General features: G+C 47.0%; 2 protein-coding genes across 2 annotated transcripts in view; one reads left to right on the top strand and one right to left on the bottom strand.

Annotated features, from left to right (window-relative positions):
* The window catches only part of LOC144376206 (uncharacterized), a 61,106-nt gene extending 51,933 nt beyond the window's left edge, over positions 1–9,173 (bottom strand). Inside the window, exon 1 of the mRNA XM_078043074.1 lies at positions 8,877–9,173. The gene's annotated coding sequence lies outside the window, so the exon portion shown is untranslated. The remainder of the gene's footprint in view (positions 1–8,876) is intronic.
* Positions 8,352–9,521, top strand: LOC144376207 (uncharacterized). Its single transcript, XM_078043075.1, has 2 exons — positions 8,352–8,709; positions 9,036–9,521. The coding sequence occupies exons 1-2, from the start codon at positions 8,393–8,395 to the stop codon at positions 9,151–9,153; spliced, it is 435 nt and encodes a 144-aa protein (XP_077899201.1). The 5' UTR covers positions 8,352–8,392; the 3' UTR covers positions 9,154–9,521.
* The last annotated feature ends 12,172 nt before the right edge of the window (positions 9,522–21,693 follow it).

Consider the following 21,693-nt stretch of genomic DNA (forward strand, 5'->3'; position numbering starts at 1 on the left):
TTATGTTTCATATTCTCCATTTATAAAACTTTTGTGATAAAAATACAGTGGTTTTGTTGCATTTTCCATACCATGCTGCATTTTTATCATGACTGTAATGAAATATACCTGTTTTTAAGTTTCTCCTGATAAGAAATTTTAAAAATGTTTCTTGTCCTTGATTTTTCAATTCAGTTCTCAGCCATTTCCCAAGTTTATTTTAAATCCTTGCTATAAGCTTCAGAAGTTTTTCTCAAACACATTATCCCCATTTAATAGAAAGTTAACCAGATGTAATTTTTTTATTCTTTTCTTTTCTTTTCCTTTTAAGGGGAGAGGAATGAGTACTTAACCCAGGATAGTTCTCCTAAACCCCTGTATCACAAGCCCTTTTTAATTGTATTTTATTTTATTTTCAGTTTTCAGACAAAGTGTTGTTTAGATGCTTAGGGCCCTCTCATAATATTTAGGCTGAATTAGAAATTGTGATTCTTCTGATTAAGCCTCCCAAATTATTAAGATTGCTGACATGAGCCACCATATGTGTGTAACCCCCCTTTTTGAAAAAAAAAGTGACTACTTAACTTTTAAGAGAATTTAAAATTAACTATGAATCATGGCTCCTAAAGGAGATAAGATTTGCCTTTGGTTCAGGCATATTTGTTCTTGATATGTACTTAAAAATTGTGGACACACAAGAAATCATATTTGTAAGATGCTGTCTCAAAACAAAAAAAAAAAGAAAAAAATGAAGATATAGCTCAGGAATAATATTCCCTCAGTTTATCCACCAATACTAGACTCATATAAACACACACACACACACACACACACACACAGTACTTGTGAGACTTTGAAAATATTTTTTGACACCAAACAGCTGTATAAACCTCATCTTTTACAAAAGGCAGAATTAGTGCCATAATATCAGTAGTACTTTAGCCTTATCTGGGTACAGAAATTTGGTAATGTGATTTTACTTCTACTGTAGCCAAATGCAGAGCCGATGCTGCCTGGGCCCTGGCAGGCAAGTGCGGGAGCCACAAGAAATCTGTCCTATGAGGGCCACTAGGGGAGCCCATTCCCAGCCAGGCTTAGTGTCCAGAAGAATGGCACTTCCCAAAGAGAGCTCAAATGTTCTAATCCTGGGAAAGGTCACCAGATCACTAGAAAGTTCCTGTCCTTGTCCCTGTCACCCCAGTCCCACTGGCCCTGATGGGTCTAGGCTCCTTCTCTCTCTTAGTGGCAGACAGACCTGAATCACCTCTCGCTCTGGACTAAGAAAAAGAACCATGAGCTTTTGAGACCCCACATCATCTCCTGAGCTAGTTTTTTCACATCTGCCCTGGAAGACTGAAATTTGAACTGATGGCCTTCCCCCAACCATCACTACTTGGAGGTGGTGTCAGCTGCAATGTTGGGTATTTAAATACTATTTAAAACTGGTTAAGATGTGAATTTTATATTATGCGTATTTTACCCCCATTTTTTAAAAAGGAGAGACACAGAGTTCTGAGCCCCTGCTCAGGTCAGCCAGGTGAGCAGAGGTCTCTGGGGTCCAGACCCAGGAATGCGTGACTTTAAGCAGCCTCACCATGAAACAGCGAAAGGACATGACAGTTGGGGACCCACACATCTGTAGGAAGCCACTCTCCCCCTGCCAGGGCTTCCCTTACCTATCCCAGGACAATGCTTTGAATTATCTCAGCAAATATGTCTCCAGCGACTGAACATCCTCAACAATGAACTCTCCAACTTTCAGAGCTCAAACAAAAAGATTTTTATTGATGCAGTCTCCCTCCCAAACAAACCCCCAAGGAGCACAAGGAGTGCCACCAGGCCCCCTTCTCTCAGCTCCCAATCTCTGGTCTTGGGTGACATAGGCCGAGCAACCCCCATTATGGAGGAGAGGTAAATTGCTGTAAGGTTAGTGAGCACATCCACAGAGCCTCGTTTTATATCCCAATTCAGAAGATGACATGAACATCTGCTTTCACTTCAAGACATTAATTTTCAATTATTGGAGAAAAAAAATTAGTTCTGACAAATTGTTGGCAAACACAGGCTCTTGTCTGGTGGTGCATACTAATAACTTTGGGGGCCCACCATTAGTGTCCTTGGATGGACAGAGTTTCCTGATGGAGCCCGTCATCTGCAGTCTGTAGTGGTGGCGGGCAGAGCCAGCGTATCTCCTACACCCTGTTCTGTGGGGTGAGAGAGATGGTTCTGTGAGCCCCTGCTCCAGGTGACCGCCACTTCCGTGACCAGGTTAGGGAACTCAGGACTTTCAGATTTTCTGGAGAAGGGAGTGATGGTAAAGATGGCAGATAAATAAAAACACCCTCTGGAGCCATTTTCAGATTTAGACATGTCAAGGCTTCCTTCCATTCACTAGCAAGATTTCACACAGGGATGTGAATCCTTCCCAAGCCCAAGTGTGCCCAAAAAGGCAGACTGGAATCCCTTCAGAACAACACCTTATAACCCGATTTGTCATCTGCAATGGGACTGCATGATTCTCCTATGAGACCGCTTCCACCCATGACAAAAGGCCATCCAGGATCATAAATCCCAAACTCAATGGCTCTAGCTGAATGCTACATCTACAATAATAATAATAATAACAATAATAATAATAATAATAAACTGTTTGCCAGGGTCCCATCTACCAGGGAACCTGGATCAGCTCGAATTGCAGGCTCTAGGAAGTGGGAGGAGGAAAAAAAATTAAAAAGGAAGCTCTGAATTTGCCAACCTTAGTGACCTCCAATCCAGAGAAAACCCACTTGATAAAAGATTATCAACACTATAATCTCTTTGGATGGGTTTTTTATGTATCTTGGCTGCTGTGGTCACTATATAAATAAAAATCCACTGAGATGTGAATGAGCAGAAGAATTCAGAGATAATGATGTAGCGGTCTTTGAATTTGGATTGTCACAATTAAAACCAGAGTGTTTGCCTTGCTCACATGTTCAGACTATGGGGAAGGGGGTGGGGGGTGTGGTTAGCACATGGAAGGGGAGGTAACCAGGGAGGGAGGCAGGTTCAAAACAAAAAGGAGAAAACAAAGCAACAATAACAATATGAAATTATATCTTTAAGAAGACAATGAAAGACACTGCTACTTCCAAAGTCAACTGGGTAACTGACCTCTGACATTGTGTAATTGACTTTGCAAGTAGAACAACAGCAATGTAACAAAGAAAATGTCAGTGTATTCACAGCACTAATCTATAACGCTGGGAGGCCCTCCTGCTGTCAGGCAAGGCTGACAATAAAATAGCTTTCAAAGGGATATTACCATCATGCTTTCATTCCTGACATCAATCAAGACAAAGAGAACCTTTTTCACAAGCCATTAAAAATAAAACCTTTGTATAAGAAGATAGGTAAAACAGCACTCTCCTTAAAGACAGCCATGCAGAGCAATCACATAATTGGTGATACTTGAAAGCAGTAAAGTATTTTTATTTACTGAGTATACAACCCCAGTTGCTAGCTGCCACCCCATCCTGGCAGGTATGCTATGAATCCAAAATTTCCATCTTTATCTCCCCCACTCACTTCGCCCTGCCTGTCACCCACAGCAGGCTAAGGGAACTGACAGCCAGCACTGAAAACTTCAAGTGGGATATATAACCAATACAGGCTTCACTAGTCCATTTTGAGTGCAAAACTACTCTGATTACAGACTAATATATCTATACACAAAACACACTTGCAAGCCAACAGGAATTTGCAGAAATTGACAAATTGGCCCAACCACACCTTTTGAGGTTACCTATTATAACCAGGCAGTAATAGTTTCCAACATACTCTTCTGTTTTAATTACCCGACACTCACTCAGATAGGAAAAAACTATGATATCTATACAAATATTTTCAAGACATAAAGATAATACTCTTTGCAAACATCAGTGTAGCATGCATAGACAAGTCTGGACTTATTTCAGCCAGGGTTCAGAAAAAGCAAGCACCTAAAGCCACCCACCCACCTTGCATAATGGATGGGGCCATCAGGAAACCTAGCCATCCACCACTAGATTACCTCGAGAAACAGTTAAGATGCCTGCATGCCATAAGTTAGTGACACTTAAGGAAAACTGCAGGCCCTGGAGCAGGAAGTAAGGGGAAACTAATGTTCAAGAGAGTTTATAATCGACACACTTTCTGAACCATAGATGTATCCAGCCACCAGTCTTCCAAAAGGTCCAAGATGATGGCCTTAACACCCAAAGGAGGTCACCCCCACTCAGGGCTTGACAGATCTCCTGGTACAGGTAGCTTCAAGTCTTAGAATGTTGTGAAGGAGGAAATAAAGAGAGAAACACACTCTGCTGAAGAGCCCAGACAAAGTGTTTTGTCCCTCTGATATCCACAGACCACATGCCAAAAGTATACAACCAAGTCGAGTCACTCTGAGCAAAGATGTTACTCTCAAAGCACTAGAGGCAGCAATGGTTGCTTTTACTTTTTCAGACAGAAGTAGACACTATTGTGTCTTTTTAAACAGTGTTTGAACAGGCTCCCTTCATTTCATTGATAAAATGGGGAGAAATGTTAAAAGAAGAGGAAGTTGCTCCTAACGCTGTCTTGAAAACACAATCTCCCACCACTGCCACCTAAATGAGTCTTTTCCAGAGACAGGCAGCAAGTCTGCACACTGGCCTCAGTGGTGAGTTCCTTTTGTTTACACATTCAAATGAAGAGTTAAGAGAAATCAAAGCATCTAATTGCCAGACTATTAAGTCCTACAACAGGGTAAGAATTCCACAGCCACCAGCTTAAGAGTTGTCTAGCAATACAGCAATTATTGTAACTTTGTATTAAACTGAACCAGATCCCCAGCCTTCTGACTCCAGCCAGAAGATCTGTACTCCAAGATGCCTAGCTCCAGTTTTCTCCTTTCATGGTTCCCCCTCCTCCTCCTCTGTGAACGCGCTATAGCAGGCCACAACATTTTCCAGGGCTGGCGGGTTTTGTGGAATTACTTTATGACTGTTAAGTCAACAGCATTTTGCACTTTTCATTATTAATGCCTACTTGGCACCTTATGGTTAAACGTTTAGCAGGATTCTCCTGCCAGAGGCACATAGTTATTATTATATTATTGCTTATTAAGCTTTTGCAAGGAAACTGGTGTAAGAATCTAAACAGCAATTACTAGACATAAAGAATGTTTTCAAGAATGAAACAGGCCCTTCAAAACCTAAGAATAGGTAACTTAATTGGGGGAATTAAATATTAGAATTAAATATCAGTTACCCCAATCTACATACAAAGCTATGGAAAGTGCAAAGGATTTGTTTTGCCCTTCCTGCAAGATCATGTACATTTAGCCAAACAAATGTCGACAATTTACACTTGTACGTGGTCTCAGATGAATCTAGAAACCTGTAACCCCAGAATGCCTCTATTTATTACATCTCAATTATTTCCATGGAAATACTAGCAATGGCAAGCTACATTGTTCCTGGGTCCCTAGACTACCAAAATTATAAAATGGACTTTGGAGGAGCTTGGGGCTGGCAGAAAAAGACAAAGAAGGGAGGGAAGGTGAGAAAAGTCAATGGGGGTAGTTTTGGATGTTGGGGTGGGGGTATGTGGACACAGCCTGAATGCTAATTAATATTAAGAACTGTAATTAACAGGCAGTTGCTAGATTGAGAAAAACTGCAGTACAAATTATACAAAAATTTTAAACTGAGGCTGGGAAAAATGCCGTATTCCTTTTCCATAGAAATGAGAGAAGCTGTTGCGTGGATCTGAGGAAGCCAGCAGCAGCCATCCATAGGGTAAAGGAAGACAGGGTTCCTTAAAGTTGAGTGACAGAGGGAACTGCTAGCTAATCCTTACCAAACCATCTGATATCATCAGCCAAAATAACATCAGTGAGCAAGATGGGAAAAGCCTGGAGAATGAGGCCAAAATTATCAAAGGGAACAAATCATTGCAACTACCACGCCACACCACCAGGACTCAAAAAAGGGGAAAAGGGTGTAGGAAAATCAGTCAGAAAATGTGACTTTTGTAACATTTATGGATTTGGGGGTTTTTTTCTTTTTTCTTTCTTTCTTTTTTTTTTTTTAACAAAATGACCACCCCAGTCCCCTTCTCTATTTGTTGGGTAAACTCCCTCCAGTAAATCTGGGCTTTCCAAAAAGGACAAACATCCTGGGGGACAAATGACCCCCCACTCCAGAGGGAGGCTGTGTCCCTGAAGTGGAAAGTGAGCCCCCCCCCCAGGCATTTTGATTTTCAAAGCAGCAATGCCTATGCTTTCAAATAACATTCTCTGAGCATCCATTCAAAATTGTTACATTTCTGTCTATCCTTCCTGCTACCTGCTTTCATATTTCCAAGATCAATTATGAATTACAGTCAAGTGAGTTCTACTGCAGAATGCACGGAGCTGGGGAAGTCCACAATGACTCCACATTAGCCCTGACACACAGCAGTGGAGGCAAAATAAAATATAATAAAATGTAAAAGTTACCATTGTTCCTTAAGAAGCACCTTCAAGCATCTTTAAAGGTGAAGATCTTGCCATTTCAAACACTTGGTGAGGAGCTGTTCACACTTAAGCACACACTTTTGAATATTGCTTTCGAGAAGGAGGGCAGTTCTTGAAAAGCAATAAATCCCTCACCTGCTGTAACTCTTATCTATTCAAATTATCTACTCTCTTAATTCCTCCTTTGATAAGTGGCCACATCTCCACCCTATGCACTCCAGTAAACTGAATAAAAGGCAAAATGGTGAGAGACAAAGGTTGTGGCTGCTTTTAGAAAATGTAAAGCTCCATGGGAAGAATCAGGGGGCTTCCGATGCCAAGGTTCTGCAGAAAGATTGTGTGGCTGGTATGTACAACACTTCTCAAAATGCCTGCACTAGTCTTCTCCCACCTAGCTATCTTCCTTCCTCAATTTGGTTGAATTCTCAACTACATATACACACATGTACTTGTAGATTCATTTAAAATCATTTCAAGGCTCATTTCGTGAAAGGCTAAAGACCAATTATTAAGTCTTTCTCTGAGATCCAGAGTGGTTTTAGAATTCTTTACAAGCAACTCTGAAACACCCACCCATCTGATCACTGCAAACTGCTCTACCTTTTCTTTCTGTGGCTTGCCTTCTAAAATAAGGAGATATGAAGACACATTACCAGGTTATAGGTATGCAAGCTTTGCATCTTTACAAAAAAAAAAAAAAAATCTGCAAGTTTAACCCAAAATCAACTGCCCAATTTAAAGAAAACTTTTTGTATCCAGTAGTTCCAGTTCGAATATCTTCTTCTTAAGTGGCTCTATAAGGAGTGAGCAATGAGCCAGGAAAAGAGAAAAGAAATCAAATATTACTTAAAGTTGTGGTTGCCCTTCTATTCAGTAAAAGGATAAACATCGACCCTTCTCCCCTCTTTTCTTCTGGGAGTCTCTCTTCTGGTTTCCTTCTCTTGATCAGAACACCCTTGGTACCCCCACCTCTGTGAGACAGAACAGGCTATTCCGAATTGGGATACAGAACAAGGAGCAGAAGACCAACTTCTCCCAAAGCCTAATAGAGGTGCAGTCCCGCTGCTGAAAGTTTGAACTGAGTTGGTTTTCTTCTAGGATGACTGGGAGCCTCTCTTCAGGCCGGCTGCCACTGGCTTTCCTGGGACTTTAGGAGGAGGGAGGTGGCTAGTGTATCACCAGATTCAGTCTCAACCACTCCAGCCAAGAGCAAGGCTGGCAGGAAGAGAGCGGGGGCACCAGCGCCTTCTCACGAAGGCCTTCAAAAAATGAACTTTTCAGAGCAGAACTGGGCTGCGGCCAGAGGTCATCAAGGGAGTTAGGAGAGGACAAGGGCCTTGGGACTTTAAGGCTTCAGAGGCATATAGCCACTCTCATCCTGTTCCTCAGTCACCCCTCAGTGTGTTCAGGCAGCTAAGCACCCATCTGAGGGGCTGGAATTGGGACAAAGCAGCAGGCCAAGCCAGGAGAGGGGAGCCTGTTAGAGGAAAATGGCAGGGGAGGGGCTCAGCCCATACACTTCCTCTCCCCAGCACCTCTGCTCTCCAGGGGCCCCTGGAGCCAGGAATATAAAGCCTATAAATATAAAGCAAAGCAAGGAGAAGGAGTGCGTGTGTGTGTGGCTATATATCCATATCTCATCACAAACGTGTGCACCCTGGGTACTCGGTGCAGGAAGCTGACCAGGGTGCGGAAGGTGAGTACCTGGCACACTGGGAGGACGTCCACAGCGCTCCCTGGGATACCTGTGACCGGCCTGCATGGCGCAGACAATGAACTCCTGGCGGAGGCTTCCTGCCCGGTTAGCCTCCGCGGAGCAGGCAGGAAGTGCGGCTGCCGCAGCCGGGTGCATGGCCTGGGAATGGGGCAGGGAGGGGGCGCGGGGTGGCCGACCGCATGCGCGCCCGAAGCCTGGGCCAGCAGCGCCTGCCGCTCTCCACATCCCCGGGCAACAAGGAAGGGGCTGGAGAAAGCCAGCAAGGCTGGAGCCAGCAAGGGCGGCCTCCAAGCTCCCAGCCTCCAGGGTGCCCGTCCTCACTGCCTCTTCCTTCCTCTTGCCAGCATGGAGATTCCCAATCCGAACCAAGTTGGGCCGCACCCCTTGATTGGCCTCTCAGGCCCGGGGTCCCAAGAAGAGAGCGAGGAAGTCCCCTTGTAGGCACCCTAGGCCCGGGTCCCAGCCAGCGGTGGCTCCAGGCCCAGAAAGTGTCCAGGTGGGTAGGATGTCCATGGCGTGCCCCCTCCACCGCCTCCACCTCCCGCTCCTGGCTTCCTCCTCCTTCTCTCCGCTGGCTCCGAGGGTCCCCAGCAGCCCGCCTGCTCGCAGGTCCCTCCTCCCTCTCTCTCTCCCTCCTAGCTTGATTGTGCCTTGCTCGCTCACCTTTCATGGAGCGCAGCTTCACCTGCTTCCGCCTGGACACCTCCGGGGCTCAGGGCACTCCTTCGCCCTCAGAGGCGGGCTCTCGCCGCCCCCGCCCCGGGTAACCCTTCTCCACTTTCTCAGCCTGCCTCTTGGAAACTTTTTTTTTTTTTTTTACAGCCGGGTCAGAGGCTGCGGGGAGCAGACAGCAGGTGGGGCCCTGCCTGTTGCAGTGAGGCAGCTGGGGGCTCCCGGTCCCAGCGGCGGTAGCGGGGGAGTCCGGAGGCCACTAGGCTGAGCCAAGTTATGCAAAAAAAAAAAAAAAAGCCGCCCTCCACTTTCTCCCCACCCCCCGCCTGCCCCCAGCCCATGTGGCCCCTCCCTCCCTCCCCCACGTCACCGCCACCCTCACCCTCCTCCTCCTTCGCCTCCTCCTCTTCCCCTTGCTGGATTTTGCAGCCTGTCTGGGAGCTCATAATGAACCCATCTGAGGAGGGGGAAATGGTGCTGGAGTCAAGAGGGTCTCAGGAGGCGGGAGAGACCCGGAGGTGGTTGGGAGTGAGGAAGCTCAGTACCCCCTGGAAAAAAATAAGGCTTCAAATATCCCCTGCTGCACACACAAAAAAAATTTAAAAATAAATATTAATGGCTCAAAAAATGCCCAAACACCCGGTTTGGAGATTATGATGGATGGCAAGGGGGTACCTCAACTCAGCCTACTTTGGGGTAGGGGCTCAAAAAGGCCATAGGGGCTTGGAAGCCGTGGCTTGGGGCCCCTGGCTCACACCCGCTTCTCTAGCTCTCAGCTAGGTCTGGAGCTGTCCCCCAGAGGAGGAGGGGGGCGCGTGGGGGCTCAGGCGGCAGTGTTCAGGCACTGTGCCCCAGGCATCCTCAGCCCGTGTGCAGGGCTGCTGCTGCTGAAGCCAGATTTAAAGTTAGATAGTCAGTGTAGTTAGATCGGGTCTAATACCAAGTGAAATCTAAAATGGAGGCCATGCTTGGAATGACTGAGGGAAAACACAGGACAATTCATGGAATCTTAATGAAGTCCCAGAAAAGGCCTTAGGCCAAAGTCCACCTCAAAGAAGTGTTAACCAACAGCCTCAACAGATTTGGAGATAGCCCATCCCAGAGAAGTGATAATCCCATGCCAAAAGGTGATCATTAGGTCCACCTGTGTCCTAACCCTTCCCCCTTGCATTCCATCACCAAAACTATACAAAGGGGAGACAACCACACTTCCACAGATTCCACCTCTTGGGTCCCCTTCTTCCTCCGGGAGAAGTCTTTTCTGCTGTCCTTTAATCAACTTCTAATTTCTACTCTGACCTTGCCTCGGTGTGCTTCTTTGGTGTTATTCTTCAGCATCAGGGAAGCAAGGACTCGTCACCGGTCAACAGCCGTATCACTGCCTGCCCTAGGGCAGTGGATGCAGTCCATCCCCAGGCCGATGCCAAGTCGCCAGCCCTCTAGCTGCCTCCACTGGACAGGGCCTCGGAGATGGGGGAGGTGGCGGCGGTGGTGGAGGGGGAGGAGGATGAGCAGGTGGCAGCCGCAGCCTGGCTCCAGTCCTCCTAGGCAGGAGCAGCGGGGCGGCTGGGCCCTGGCTCCTCTGCTCTCCAGTTGGTGCTGCCTGCCAGCCTCCCTCGCGCTCCTGTCTTCTTTGTAGTCGCTGGCTCTCCACCTCTGCACTGCAGAGACACATCATAAAGCCAGGCTTGGCTGGAAACCCAGCAGGAGGATGTGAGGAGCAGAATCCAGGCTGGGGAGCACTCTGATCCCCTGGGGCACCCCGCACTGCTCCTGCTCAGATCAGATGGAGAGAGAGCCAACACCACCAAGCAATGGACATTGCTGGAAATACAGCTCCAGCCGCCCACAAAACCCAGACCTCTGTGGAGGCATTTGCAGGCACCATGCAGGCCCAGGCACCTCACTGGCTAGCGGGGGCGGGCTCTGGCTTCAAGGGGGAGGTAGGAGGGAACAGAAGGCCCATGCTGGCTGTCAAGCTCACCCAGATGCATTAGCATTACAAACTGCAAAAATTGAAAGAATGGGGGAGCAAACAGGTTAGCTACCCCAGTGTTGCTTCTTGTGCTTCACGCACTAGAATTATCCTCAGGCCCTCAAATGACTTTTGACGATGGTTTGGTGTTCCAAGACCACTCTTACCCCACATCAAACAAATGCTTACACCACTGAGCTAGCCTATACCCTCATTTGTAGGGTTCTTGAGCCTGGTGAGCACTTCCAGTCTGTGAGTCTAACACCTTATCTCCAGAAAACTGCAGTAGCACCCCTTCCCTCCAAGGTTGGCAAAAATAAACCAGTTGCTACTTTCCACAAAGTTTGCCAGGGAGCGCCTCAAGTCTCTGTAGTTCTTAAACTAGTTAAGTCTCAGATCTCCTAGCTGGTCCTGTGGTCCTGGAAGGGCACATGCTTAAAAAAAAGTCTTCCCTGGGCGGCTCCCCTAAACCTTTACTTTGAAGCGTCCCCCTCCGCCGCCGCCAGCTGCAGGCATCCAGGACCCAGGTAGGGGAGAGGCCCCCACATCACCCCCTCCCAGGCAAGTGACGCCACCTTGGGCTGGGGTGCCTTGAGCCCGGAGAGCAGAGCGGGTGCACAGAGCAGCGCTGGGGGTTATCAATCTCGAAGATTGATAAATTGCCACTTGGAGAGGGGAGGGCTGTGTCCCCTCAGAGACCAGTTACACAGGGCAACCTTTCACAGAAAAACCCGCTCCCCTCTGAGAGCAGTGCTGGGCCAGCCCAGCAGTGGTGCCCACACCCCACGGTTCCCCGCCTGCTCGCCAGCCTGAACCGAGCCCCCCTCACCTAGCTTAGCAGTCCCCCAAGGCCCTGCTCGCCAACCCCGTGTTTGGCTGGTTGCCAAGGTATATGCCACCCCCGCAACCCTGCTGCTAGGGAGAGCAGGCCAGTGGATGCAGAGAAAGGCCTTAGGCAGGGGGACCATGGGCGTGGGCCCAAGGCCATCTACGAGGTACAGTCGGGTGACTGGAGAAATGCAATGCCCAGGCAAACACGCCAACAGCAGAGACCTAGCGTGAGGATACCTGGACAGGCTAAGGCCAGGTCATCCACTAAGTAAGACCTAGGCCCGGAGGTCTTCCCTTTCTCTGGAATAGGTCCTCCCTTTCTCAGCCACTGCCCTCCCCAGTTCGTGAGTCCAAGAATGTCCAACGTCTCCAAAGAGCCACCTCCTGCAGCCAGGGATGGCCAGGGTTAGACTGAAGAGTGCCAAGGGCCCAGGCAAGGGCAGAGTACGCTAGGCGCCTGGGAAAGAGCCAGGAAGAAGGGGCCGAACCAGCCGCGCCCCCCCACACACCCCTTCTGGTGCCTGGGATCAAGGACTCAGAGAGAGGCTGACAGGTGGCAGATGAAACACACTGGGGAAGGGGGCAATTGGCTTCGACTCTGGGGTGACTCTATCGTGGGATGACTCTCCTGGGGATGGGGGAGAAAAACCCCCAGCTCGCCCGCCCGGGCTCTGGAGGCAGGGGGTGGAAAATTCAGATCATACCCATCCAGGAGAGAGGGGACAAACAAAAGGAGCAAGGTGGGGATGGGTTGTGTTAGGCAAAAGGAGGGGGTCGTCCAGTGGGAAGGGGCGCCAGTGCCTCTGCCCTTTCTCTGTCCTAAGGGAACTGCAGGAGACTCAGAGGCCAGAGGTGGAGGTAACAGAATGGACTAGGAAAGACAGGGGGGAATTGTGGAGGGTGGGGGGCTGGCAGTAATGACCAAGGCCTTTTGGAACTAATCCTCAAGGATGAGGGTCCTGGAGCAGCACACAAAGTTTGTTTGTTTGTTTGTTTGTTTGTTTTTGATGAGTTGATGAGTTGGGCGCACTGCTGTGAAGCATGTTTGCAAGTAGACACTCACCCAGCTCCCACTGGAGACATGGCTGCTGTGTCCCTGTCAGCTACAGTCAGGGTGCGTCAGGGTGTGGAGGGAGCTTGACCTCCTTGTGCCTCCTTTCTCCTGTTTCCTCTAAAGCTTGTTTCATTTTAAATTCCTTCCAGAAAATATGTTGTTATAAGAAAAATCTCAGAGTTGCAAAAAACCAGTACTGTCCCCCTTACTACCCTAGCCCTGTTGAACTCAGATTCATACCAAAAGGGTCTCAAGGGACATTTGTTGAAGCCTGGGCCTTGCTTCTCACCAATCTGGTGACTCTGTACCAGAAAGTCATTTTCAGGTGATGTATTTTACACCATCTGCCTACCTCCTGCCTACCTCCAGCAGGGAATCCAGGGCTTAGGGCCCCTCCCTTGTTAAAAAGGTCCCTTTGGCCCAAGGTCCCTTTGACCCGTTATTCCAGCAACTGAGGAGGCTGAGGCAAGAAGATCTCAAGTTTGAGGCCAGCCTGTGCAATCTATCAAGACCCTATCTCAAAAATAAAAAATGAAAAAGACGATATATGTAGCTTGGTAGTAGAGTGCTCCTGGGTTCAATCCACACTGCCAATAATAATAATAATAATAATAATAATAATAGATACAATAACTTTTTTTTACTGGAGATTGAACTCAGGAGCACTCTACCACTGAGCCACATCCCCAGCCCTATTTTATATTTTCTTTAGAGACAGGGTCTTACTGAGTTGCTTAGTGCCTCGCTTTTGCTGAGGCTGGCTTTGAACTTGTGATCCTCCTGCCTCATCCTCCTGAGCTGCTAGGATTAGGTCTGCTAGGATTACAAGTCTGTGCCACCGCACATGGAAATTATAACACTTTAAAGGCATTTTCTGACCTCAATTTCATCTGCTTTAGGTGGATCAAGATTTAGAGGAGGCAACTTCTTCTGTCCTGCTCAGAGAAGTGGTTGGGAAACCCAGAGTAAACTGTAAGAAACCAACATCATAAATGCAAGAAAGATTACAAGTTGATAATTTTGAAAACAAAGAAGACTTGTTCACATAAATAGACATTTTTCCTCAATTGTCATTGAGCTGGAGGAGGGGAAGCCTAAGAGCTGCCATTCTCCCAAATGATGCATCTTGAGAATTTGTCTCTGAACATGGAGCAAGTGAGGCTGCTGCTCTGAATTTCCAAGAAGAGGCACGTGTATCATCTTGGTGAATGCAAGAGTCCAGTCAGCAACAAAAACAAACCTGTAAAACTGTAGATTCCAAAGCAGGGGCACACATCTGTAATCCCAGTGGCTCAGGAGGCTGAGGAAAAGGGATTGTGAGTTCAAAGTCAGCCTCGGCAAAAGTGAGGTGCTAAGCTACTCAGTGAGACCCTGACTCTAAGTAAAATAGAAAATAAAGCTGGGGATGTGACACAGTGGTTGAGTGCCCCTGAGTTCAATGCCTAGTATCCACCCCCACCCCCAACAAAATCCTATGTTAGAGTTCCTTTTGTGGCCTCTAAATTACATCCTGAAGAGTTCCCAGAGTCTTTTAAGCGATGCTTTGCATGCCAGGCACAGTGGCACATGCCTGTAATCCCAGTTATCAGGGCAGCTGAGACAAAAGGGGCATAAATTCAAGACCAGCCTGGGCAACTTAGGGAGATACTGTCTCAAAATAAAACACAAAGGCTAAGGATGGAGTTCAGTGGTAGATAATCTTTGGATTCAAGTCCCAATACCAGTTAAAAAAAAAAAAAGAAAAGAAAAGATGCTTTACAGTAAGTGACCCAGTGACCACCTTCTCCCCTACATATTTTTACTTGTATGTGCACACACACATGCACACTTACTTTAAATGACACCTGTCACTTGGCTATATGCAATCTGAAATTTGCATCTTTTGCTTGCTGGTTAATTACTTGAAAGTCTCACTCTCTGTGCGGCAAACTTACATCAGCCCCTGAAAATTAGTCATTTTGGGGAGGAAGATTTATAACTTCCTTGGTTCACTTGTTTATTCAACATTTATTTATTGATTGTGTGCCTACTGTGTGCCAATACTGAGGGTACAACAATGCAGAAGGATTACAACTCTTTCCTGCTGGGGCTTGTTTGCTAGGGTGATGAAAAAGCCTTTTTTTTTTTGAGGATTTTGTTTGGGGGATGGATACCAGGGGTTAAACTCAGGGGCTCTCCACCACTGAGCCACATCCCCAGCCCTGTTTTGTATTTCATTTAGAGACAGGGTCCCACTGAGTGGCTTAGTGCCTCACTTTCGCTGAGGCTGGCTTTGAACTTGCAATCATCCTGTCTCAGCCTCCCTACCCACTGGGATTACAGACATGTGCCATCGCAACCAGCTAAGTCTAACATTTTTTTAAATATATATTTTTTAGTTGTAGTTCGACAAAATACCTTTATTTTTTTATTTATTTTTATGTGGTTCTGAGGATCAAACCCAGGGCTTCACACATGCTAGTCAGGCATTCTATCAGTAAAACCCCAGCCCCTAAGGGGGGAGGGGTTGTGGATTAGAAGTATCAAATGTTAGCCCTAAGGCTGACTTTTAATAGAAGATTATGAGAATAATGATTTAAACAGTTTTGAACAATTCCTGAGAAGAAAAATGATAGTATAAATGAAGCCAGAAAAATAAGGGTCAAAAGTGGTTTGGCTAACATGCTGAAGGAAGAGAAGAAAGGAGTCAAGGAAAATGATAGAATGTACAGTATGTGCAAAGGGCCTGAGGTGAAAGAAACCTGGGTGGTTGAAGTGAGAAGTTGTTACAGCTTCCGCAAAGAACCAAAGGAGGCATTATAACCAATTCCATCCCCTTTTCAATCCATCTTCCTCATTGCCTCACTGGAAAACCTCAAGCAATGGGCTGTCTGTGTTTATAGTTTCTCATCTGAAAAATGGGAGTATTGATAGCACAGATCTCATGAGATTGTCCTCAGAATTTCATGTCAGTAAGCTCTGCCTGTCTGGCCTAGAATGAGGCCATGAGACAGCTGTTACCAGGCCTCACTTCCCTCTCTTCCTTTTCCATCTCTCACCTTTACCACCGCCAAGGTCAACACCATTTACAGAGAGAGAGCCAACCACATAACTGTAAATTCTCTCCTTTCATTCAGGCACTCCCCCATCTCATGTTCCCTTGAGACAGACTTGTGTTTGCTTTTTAGAAGATTACCGCTTTATGTCTACCAAGGAGACAGTATGCTTTCTGTGTACTTGTGCTTGAGATTGAACCCAGGGCCTCAGCATTGAACCCAGGACCTTTCCCTACATCACGCAAGCGCTTTACCACTGAGCTGCATCCCCAGTCCCTTTTCTTTTATTTTAAGAAAGGATCTCACTAAATTGTCTGGGATGGCCTCAAACTTGAAATCCTCCTGCCTCTGCCTCCACAGTCACTGGGATTACAGGTATGTGCCACAACACCCAGCTGGTCTTGAAGTTTCTAGGCATTCACAAGAGGGTAAGGCAAGAGAGAAGAGCATATCCCCTTTTTTGCTTCTAGTTCTCAACCTGCCATTTGGGGGGAAGAAAATCCCTGGAGATGCTTCTGAAATTCTCCAGAGGTTCCCCATTGTCCGCCCAATGACCACAACTCAAAGAGGCCAGCAGCAGACCCAGACATCAGCCTCCCTGGGGCTGCAGGAGCCTGGTGCCAAAAACAATAAGTCGGGCGTGGGAACCTTCTTGTCTTCTCCAGTTTCTGTTCAGCTGGGAAAGCCATCTCTATTTTATCATCATTATTATAATTATTTAGTTCTTCAAGAGTCAGCAGTTTTTGCAGGGAACACCCACAAGGCATGAAGGAAACCAATTTCTTGGGAGGTTCCACGGTGAATTCACACCCTGAGAAAGCTTGAAACTCCTGGCCCTTGCCCCAGGAGCCTCCACCCGGACCACCTCCAGCTACCCTTGGTGTGCTGCTGCGCCCTGGAGCCTGCAGGTGCTGGACTCTGGTTCACTTGTGGCTTTGTTCTCTGTTACAGCGGTGGTGACTGGCTTTCATTTTTTCCCCCAGTACTAGGGATCAGATCCCGGGGCACGCTACACTCAGCTACATTCCCTCATCCTTTTTTATTTTTTATTCTGAAATAGCATCACCCTAATTGCCCTGACTGGCCCCAAACTTGCAATCCTCCTGTCTCAGCCTCCCATGTAGCTGGGATTACCAGCATGTACCCCTGCACCCAGCAATATTTTCTTTAATTTTAAAACAAGTTTTTTAAAAAATTCAATATATGGGGCTGGGGATGTGGCTCAAGTGGTAGTGTGCTCGCCTGGCATTTGTGCAGCATGAGTTTGATCTTCAGCACCACATACAAACAAAAGATGTTGTGTCTGCCAAAAACTGAAAAAAAATATTAAAAATTCTCTCTCTGTCTCTCTCTCTGTCTCTCTTTCTCTCTCTCTCTCTCTCTCTCTCTCTCTCTCTCTTTAAAAAAATATAAATTCAATATAATAAATGTGATATGAGGCCTGGTTTTATAAGCTTTGACTCAGAGTGCACAGGTAGACATCCCCAGGCAGTAGGCACATTCCAAGACTAGTCATACATCCTTTAGTCTTGAGTAGATCATTCAGCTACCAATAAATTTAATTATCACATTAGAAAACAAACAAAAATGTGGTAGATTTAAAAATGGGCTCTCATTGCTGACTTCCAAGGCCTTTGAGGTATGCTTTAACAAACAGTCTAGAATGCTCTCTACCTTGCATGCAGGTGAGGCTGTGGTAACTGCATGCCCCTTCACACACAGCTCCACCCCCAGGCCATCCTGTGTCCAGCCATGAGTAGAAATTCTGAGGACACCAAAGCCTGCCTAGGAATGTGATGGGCTCCTCACCCTGGGGAGGGGGCAGATAGCCTGAAATATGGAGCTGGGACTTCATTGTGCTGTTAAAACTACTTTATAGGGCCTATTTTATCTTTAAAATGATCTCACTTTTGCCAGGTGCAGAGGCACATGCCTGTAATCCCAGCAGCTCAGGAGGCTGAGGCAGGAGGATCATGAGTTCAAAAATCCAGCCTCAGCAATGGTGAGGCACTAAGCAACTCAGTGAGACCCTGTCTGTAAATAAAATACAAAATAGGGCTGGGGATGTGGCTCAGTGGTTGAGAGCCCCTGAGTTCAATTCCCAAAACACACACACACACACACACACACACACACACACACACCCCAAAAAAAAGACCCCAATTTGCTGCTGTCTGTGAAATGACTGTCATTTCATGTAGCAAATTTGGTCTAATATTTTCCTTTACTATCACCTTCTAGAGAGGTTATAGGGCAGCAGGAGACCACACCTGACTCTAACCTCTCTTATGACACTGTTATCTGAATCTACCAAGAAGCACAAACTGGCTCAGATCATTTTGAGAAAAATTAAAATGTTTGCTTATGTCCTTTTATTCTGAAGTAGCATCTTCCTAAATATCCCAGACTGGCCTCAAACTTGCAGTTCTCCTGCCTCAGCCTCCCATGTAGCTGGGATCACTGTTTTGTACCCCTACACCAAGCATGGGTACTTTATTTTTTTTCCTGTGTACATAGCCCTTTTCTGCACCTCCACTCCTATCATCATAGAAAGAATCTCCTAGGTACACAGGCCCTGGAGAAATATTATGGAGGTGTCAGCATGTGTAGTCCCTGCCTCAGCTGAACACATGGAATACTTTTGGGGACCAAATACCCACCAGCAGAAAGGAAGTGAATTATGTTATCCACTCTGGGTCTACTGCTCCCTTTACATCCCCTGTGCCCTACAGATGCTTGGAATACAGTGATGTCATCAATAGAAAGACCAGCATCCTGGCTAGCATAGAGAGGAGGGGTCCATATACAGTGCACTCATCACTGTTGCATAAAGGCTCTCTAGTGGAACAAAGGACCACGGGTAGAAACCTTGGCAGTCCCAAGTAAACCAAAAGCTCTTTCAGGACAGAGGCCTAGATTTTGATATATACCCCCATCTCATCATGGTGCCTACTCCCTGCCCAGTGAATGAGGGGTGACTGGAGTAGCAGTCAGGGCAATGCCAAGAGGTCAGAGGTTGCCCACATAGCACAGAGGCTCATAACACATAAAGAAACAGGCAGGGCTGAATTCTAATCCCAGCCGTGATGTTTACCAGCTTTTGCACATTGTACCTGAAACCTTTCCCAGAGGCTCCTATCTTGATGGTTGGGTCCCCAGAACAACAATGTTCAGAGGCAGGGCTTGGGGGACTGATCAGATCATGAGGGCTCTGTCTTTATCAGTGAATCAATCTACATATTTGAACAAACCATCAGGAGTTAGTGGACACTATAGGAGGTAGGGCCTAGTTGCCTTGTTGGAGGAAGTAGGTCATGGGAGGGGGTGCCCTGCAAGTGTAGCACCACAGTGACCGGGCTCATTGCTGTGTGAAGAGCAGAGAGGGGGCTAAATCTGGAACATGTCTAGTCTATCTAGCACATGACACTTTGCACCTAGTAGGTGCTTGCTGCTATTTTTTTTTTTTTGCAGTACTGGCAATTATAGTGCTTTACCAGTGAGCTACATCCCCAGCCCTTTTAATTTTGTGGTACCAAAGGGCACTCTATCACTGAGCCACATCTTCAGCCCTTTTTTTAAAAAACAGATTCTCAACAAAGTTGCCGAAACTGGGCTTGAACTTGCAATCCTCCTGCCTCAGCCTCCTGAATAGTTGGGCAGGTGTGAACCACCATGCCCAGCTATTAGATATATTTTGATAGTGCTCCTTCATCAGTAATAGATGTAGAAGAGACCCCAGCATGGAGCAGCCACACAAAAAAGAGGCTCATTTGCAAGGACTGGAACTAAATAAGACTAGAAGAGAGCTAGCTAGGTAGTGTCCTTGAGAGACAGATTGCTGGGTTTCCTCTGCCAGGTGAATTCCTGGATTCATCAACTGCATCTTTAAAAAATGGTAGCTGTTGTTCACATTTACAGAACGATGACAACTCAGTATGTTCAGGTTTTCTGAATGGCCGGGGGTAAGCCCTCTCTGCCTCAGTCTCCCTGTTTGCAAAATCTCTCTGGTTCTCTGAATGAAGAAGAGTCCATTCCCACCCTCTGGCACAAATGGCACCCAGCCAGCATTTAAAGCCACTGGGAGCAGAGGAAATTCAGGCAAGAGGCAACTAAAGGGAGGTTGTGGGGCTTGGGCCCCACTGGGAGAGGAGTAGAGTGGGTGGGGCCAAAGGCCCCAATGGACCCAGCGTAGTGCTACATTTCCCAGGACCTGCTGCTTCCTACTCTGTGTGGCCTGGCCCCATCCTGGTTATGCACATTGGGACATGCCAGGGCCTGGCTTCCCAGGGGCCAGAGGGAGGGACTTCAAAAGCCCAAATGCCTTTCAGAAAGGAACTAAAACTTTTGGATTAACCAAAGCCTCCACAGGAGAAGAACAGGCCTAACACATTTCTTTATAAGCTTCTTTATTTTTCAGCCAGCTGGCCTGGTCATTCTCTTTTTTTCTGATTGTAACCGGACCCAGCTGCAATACACAGGGAAAAAAAAAACATCTTCCAGGCCTGGGCAGGGACTGGCTGGCCTCCTGGGGCAGAAAAAGGCAGCTCTGGCCTCCAGCACCCAATGGGAGAGGCCCTGGAGCCCCTGCCCAGAACCAAAGCCACAGCAGGAGTGAGAGGAGGATTCAGGAAGTCTCTGTTTGTACCCAAAATCTTCTCCTGCCCCTGGGAGCAGAGCTGCCATCCAGTCAAGGAAAAGATTCCTAAAGGGTTTGTGGACAGAGAAGGAAAGATCAGGCACCCCCTCACCAGGGCCCATGGGGAAACTGATGTCTGGGGAGGAGTTGCAGAAGGTCACAGTATCAATAAATGGCAGAGCTGATCTTTGAAGCCAACATTCTCAAGTCCAACATCAGGTATCAAGGAAATGTTGGAAGGGGGGTCCAAGGAGGAGCCCTGGCATCCTGAGTTTGCTGAATGAGAGTAGATGTCAATCTTTTCTCAACTTCTCTGCTTTCCAGTAAGTTAAGTTCATTTTTCTGTGACTCGGTTCTTTTATCTTTGAAAATGAGGACATGTTTGTACCCACCTTTTAAGGCAGCTCTGAGGAGCATAGGAGCCAATAGGTAAAGGACATAGTGTAAAGGTAAAATTTCTAAGCTGATTCTAAGCTGCAAAAGCTTGAGTTAAAGTGTAAAGGATTGGGCATTGTAAAGCTTCTAAATGGCAAGGCCTGGGCTAAAAAGTAAAGACTAGGTATTGTTACAATTCCTCTGCTACCCCGGAACTTGTAATCTCTGTAACTTGTTAGGACAATGTGGGAGCTGCCCAGTAAATATCTCCATTGATTCCCTGGTTGTTTAATAGCTAAGAGCTCCAGGTAACATGGCACGTAAGCATCTAGGCTCCAAAACCAATCAGTTTAAATTTGTACCCTGCTTAGAAATGACCAATCATCCCTGCCCAGATTGTTCCCGCCAATATATGTACTAATCCTGACTCAGAGATGTTGTTCAATTTTCCCGTGCCTCATGATGATTTGTTCTGATGTATGCAAAGCCCCCCACCCTCTCCAAAAAGTGTACTTAAGGTCCGTTTGACCTCTGCTCTGGGCTCTTGGCTGCTCTCCCTTCCTGAGTGAGCCTTGAGCCCCAGCATGCTGGTTCAATAAAACTTCCCCCTGCAATTGCATGAAGCTGGTCTCTTGTGTGGTCTCTCCCTCCAACGCTCCTCAGGACCCTTACATTTGGTGCCTTGGCTGGGATCTGTGCATCGCCGAACAGGGAGACCCTAACAACGGACTGCTTCGGGGGTAAGTAACACGCCTTTCTCGCTCTCTCTCTTGCTCTTTCTCTCCCCTCCTTCTTCTCCTTCTCTCCTTTTTATTTTTCTTTTGCGATCGCTCAGGCTCTGGTCTCTGGCTCAATGGTGGGTGTAAGTCCCCAGAGAGCATAAGCTCTCAGAGCCTCGGGTG

The sequence above is a fragment of the Ictidomys tridecemlineatus genome, chromosome 3 (genome assembly GCF_052094955.1).
Source record: "Ictidomys tridecemlineatus isolate mIctTri1 chromosome 3, mIctTri1.hap1, whole genome shotgun sequence".
NCBI classification, from domain to species: Eukaryota; Metazoa; Chordata; class Mammalia; order Rodentia; family Sciuridae; genus Ictidomys; species Ictidomys tridecemlineatus.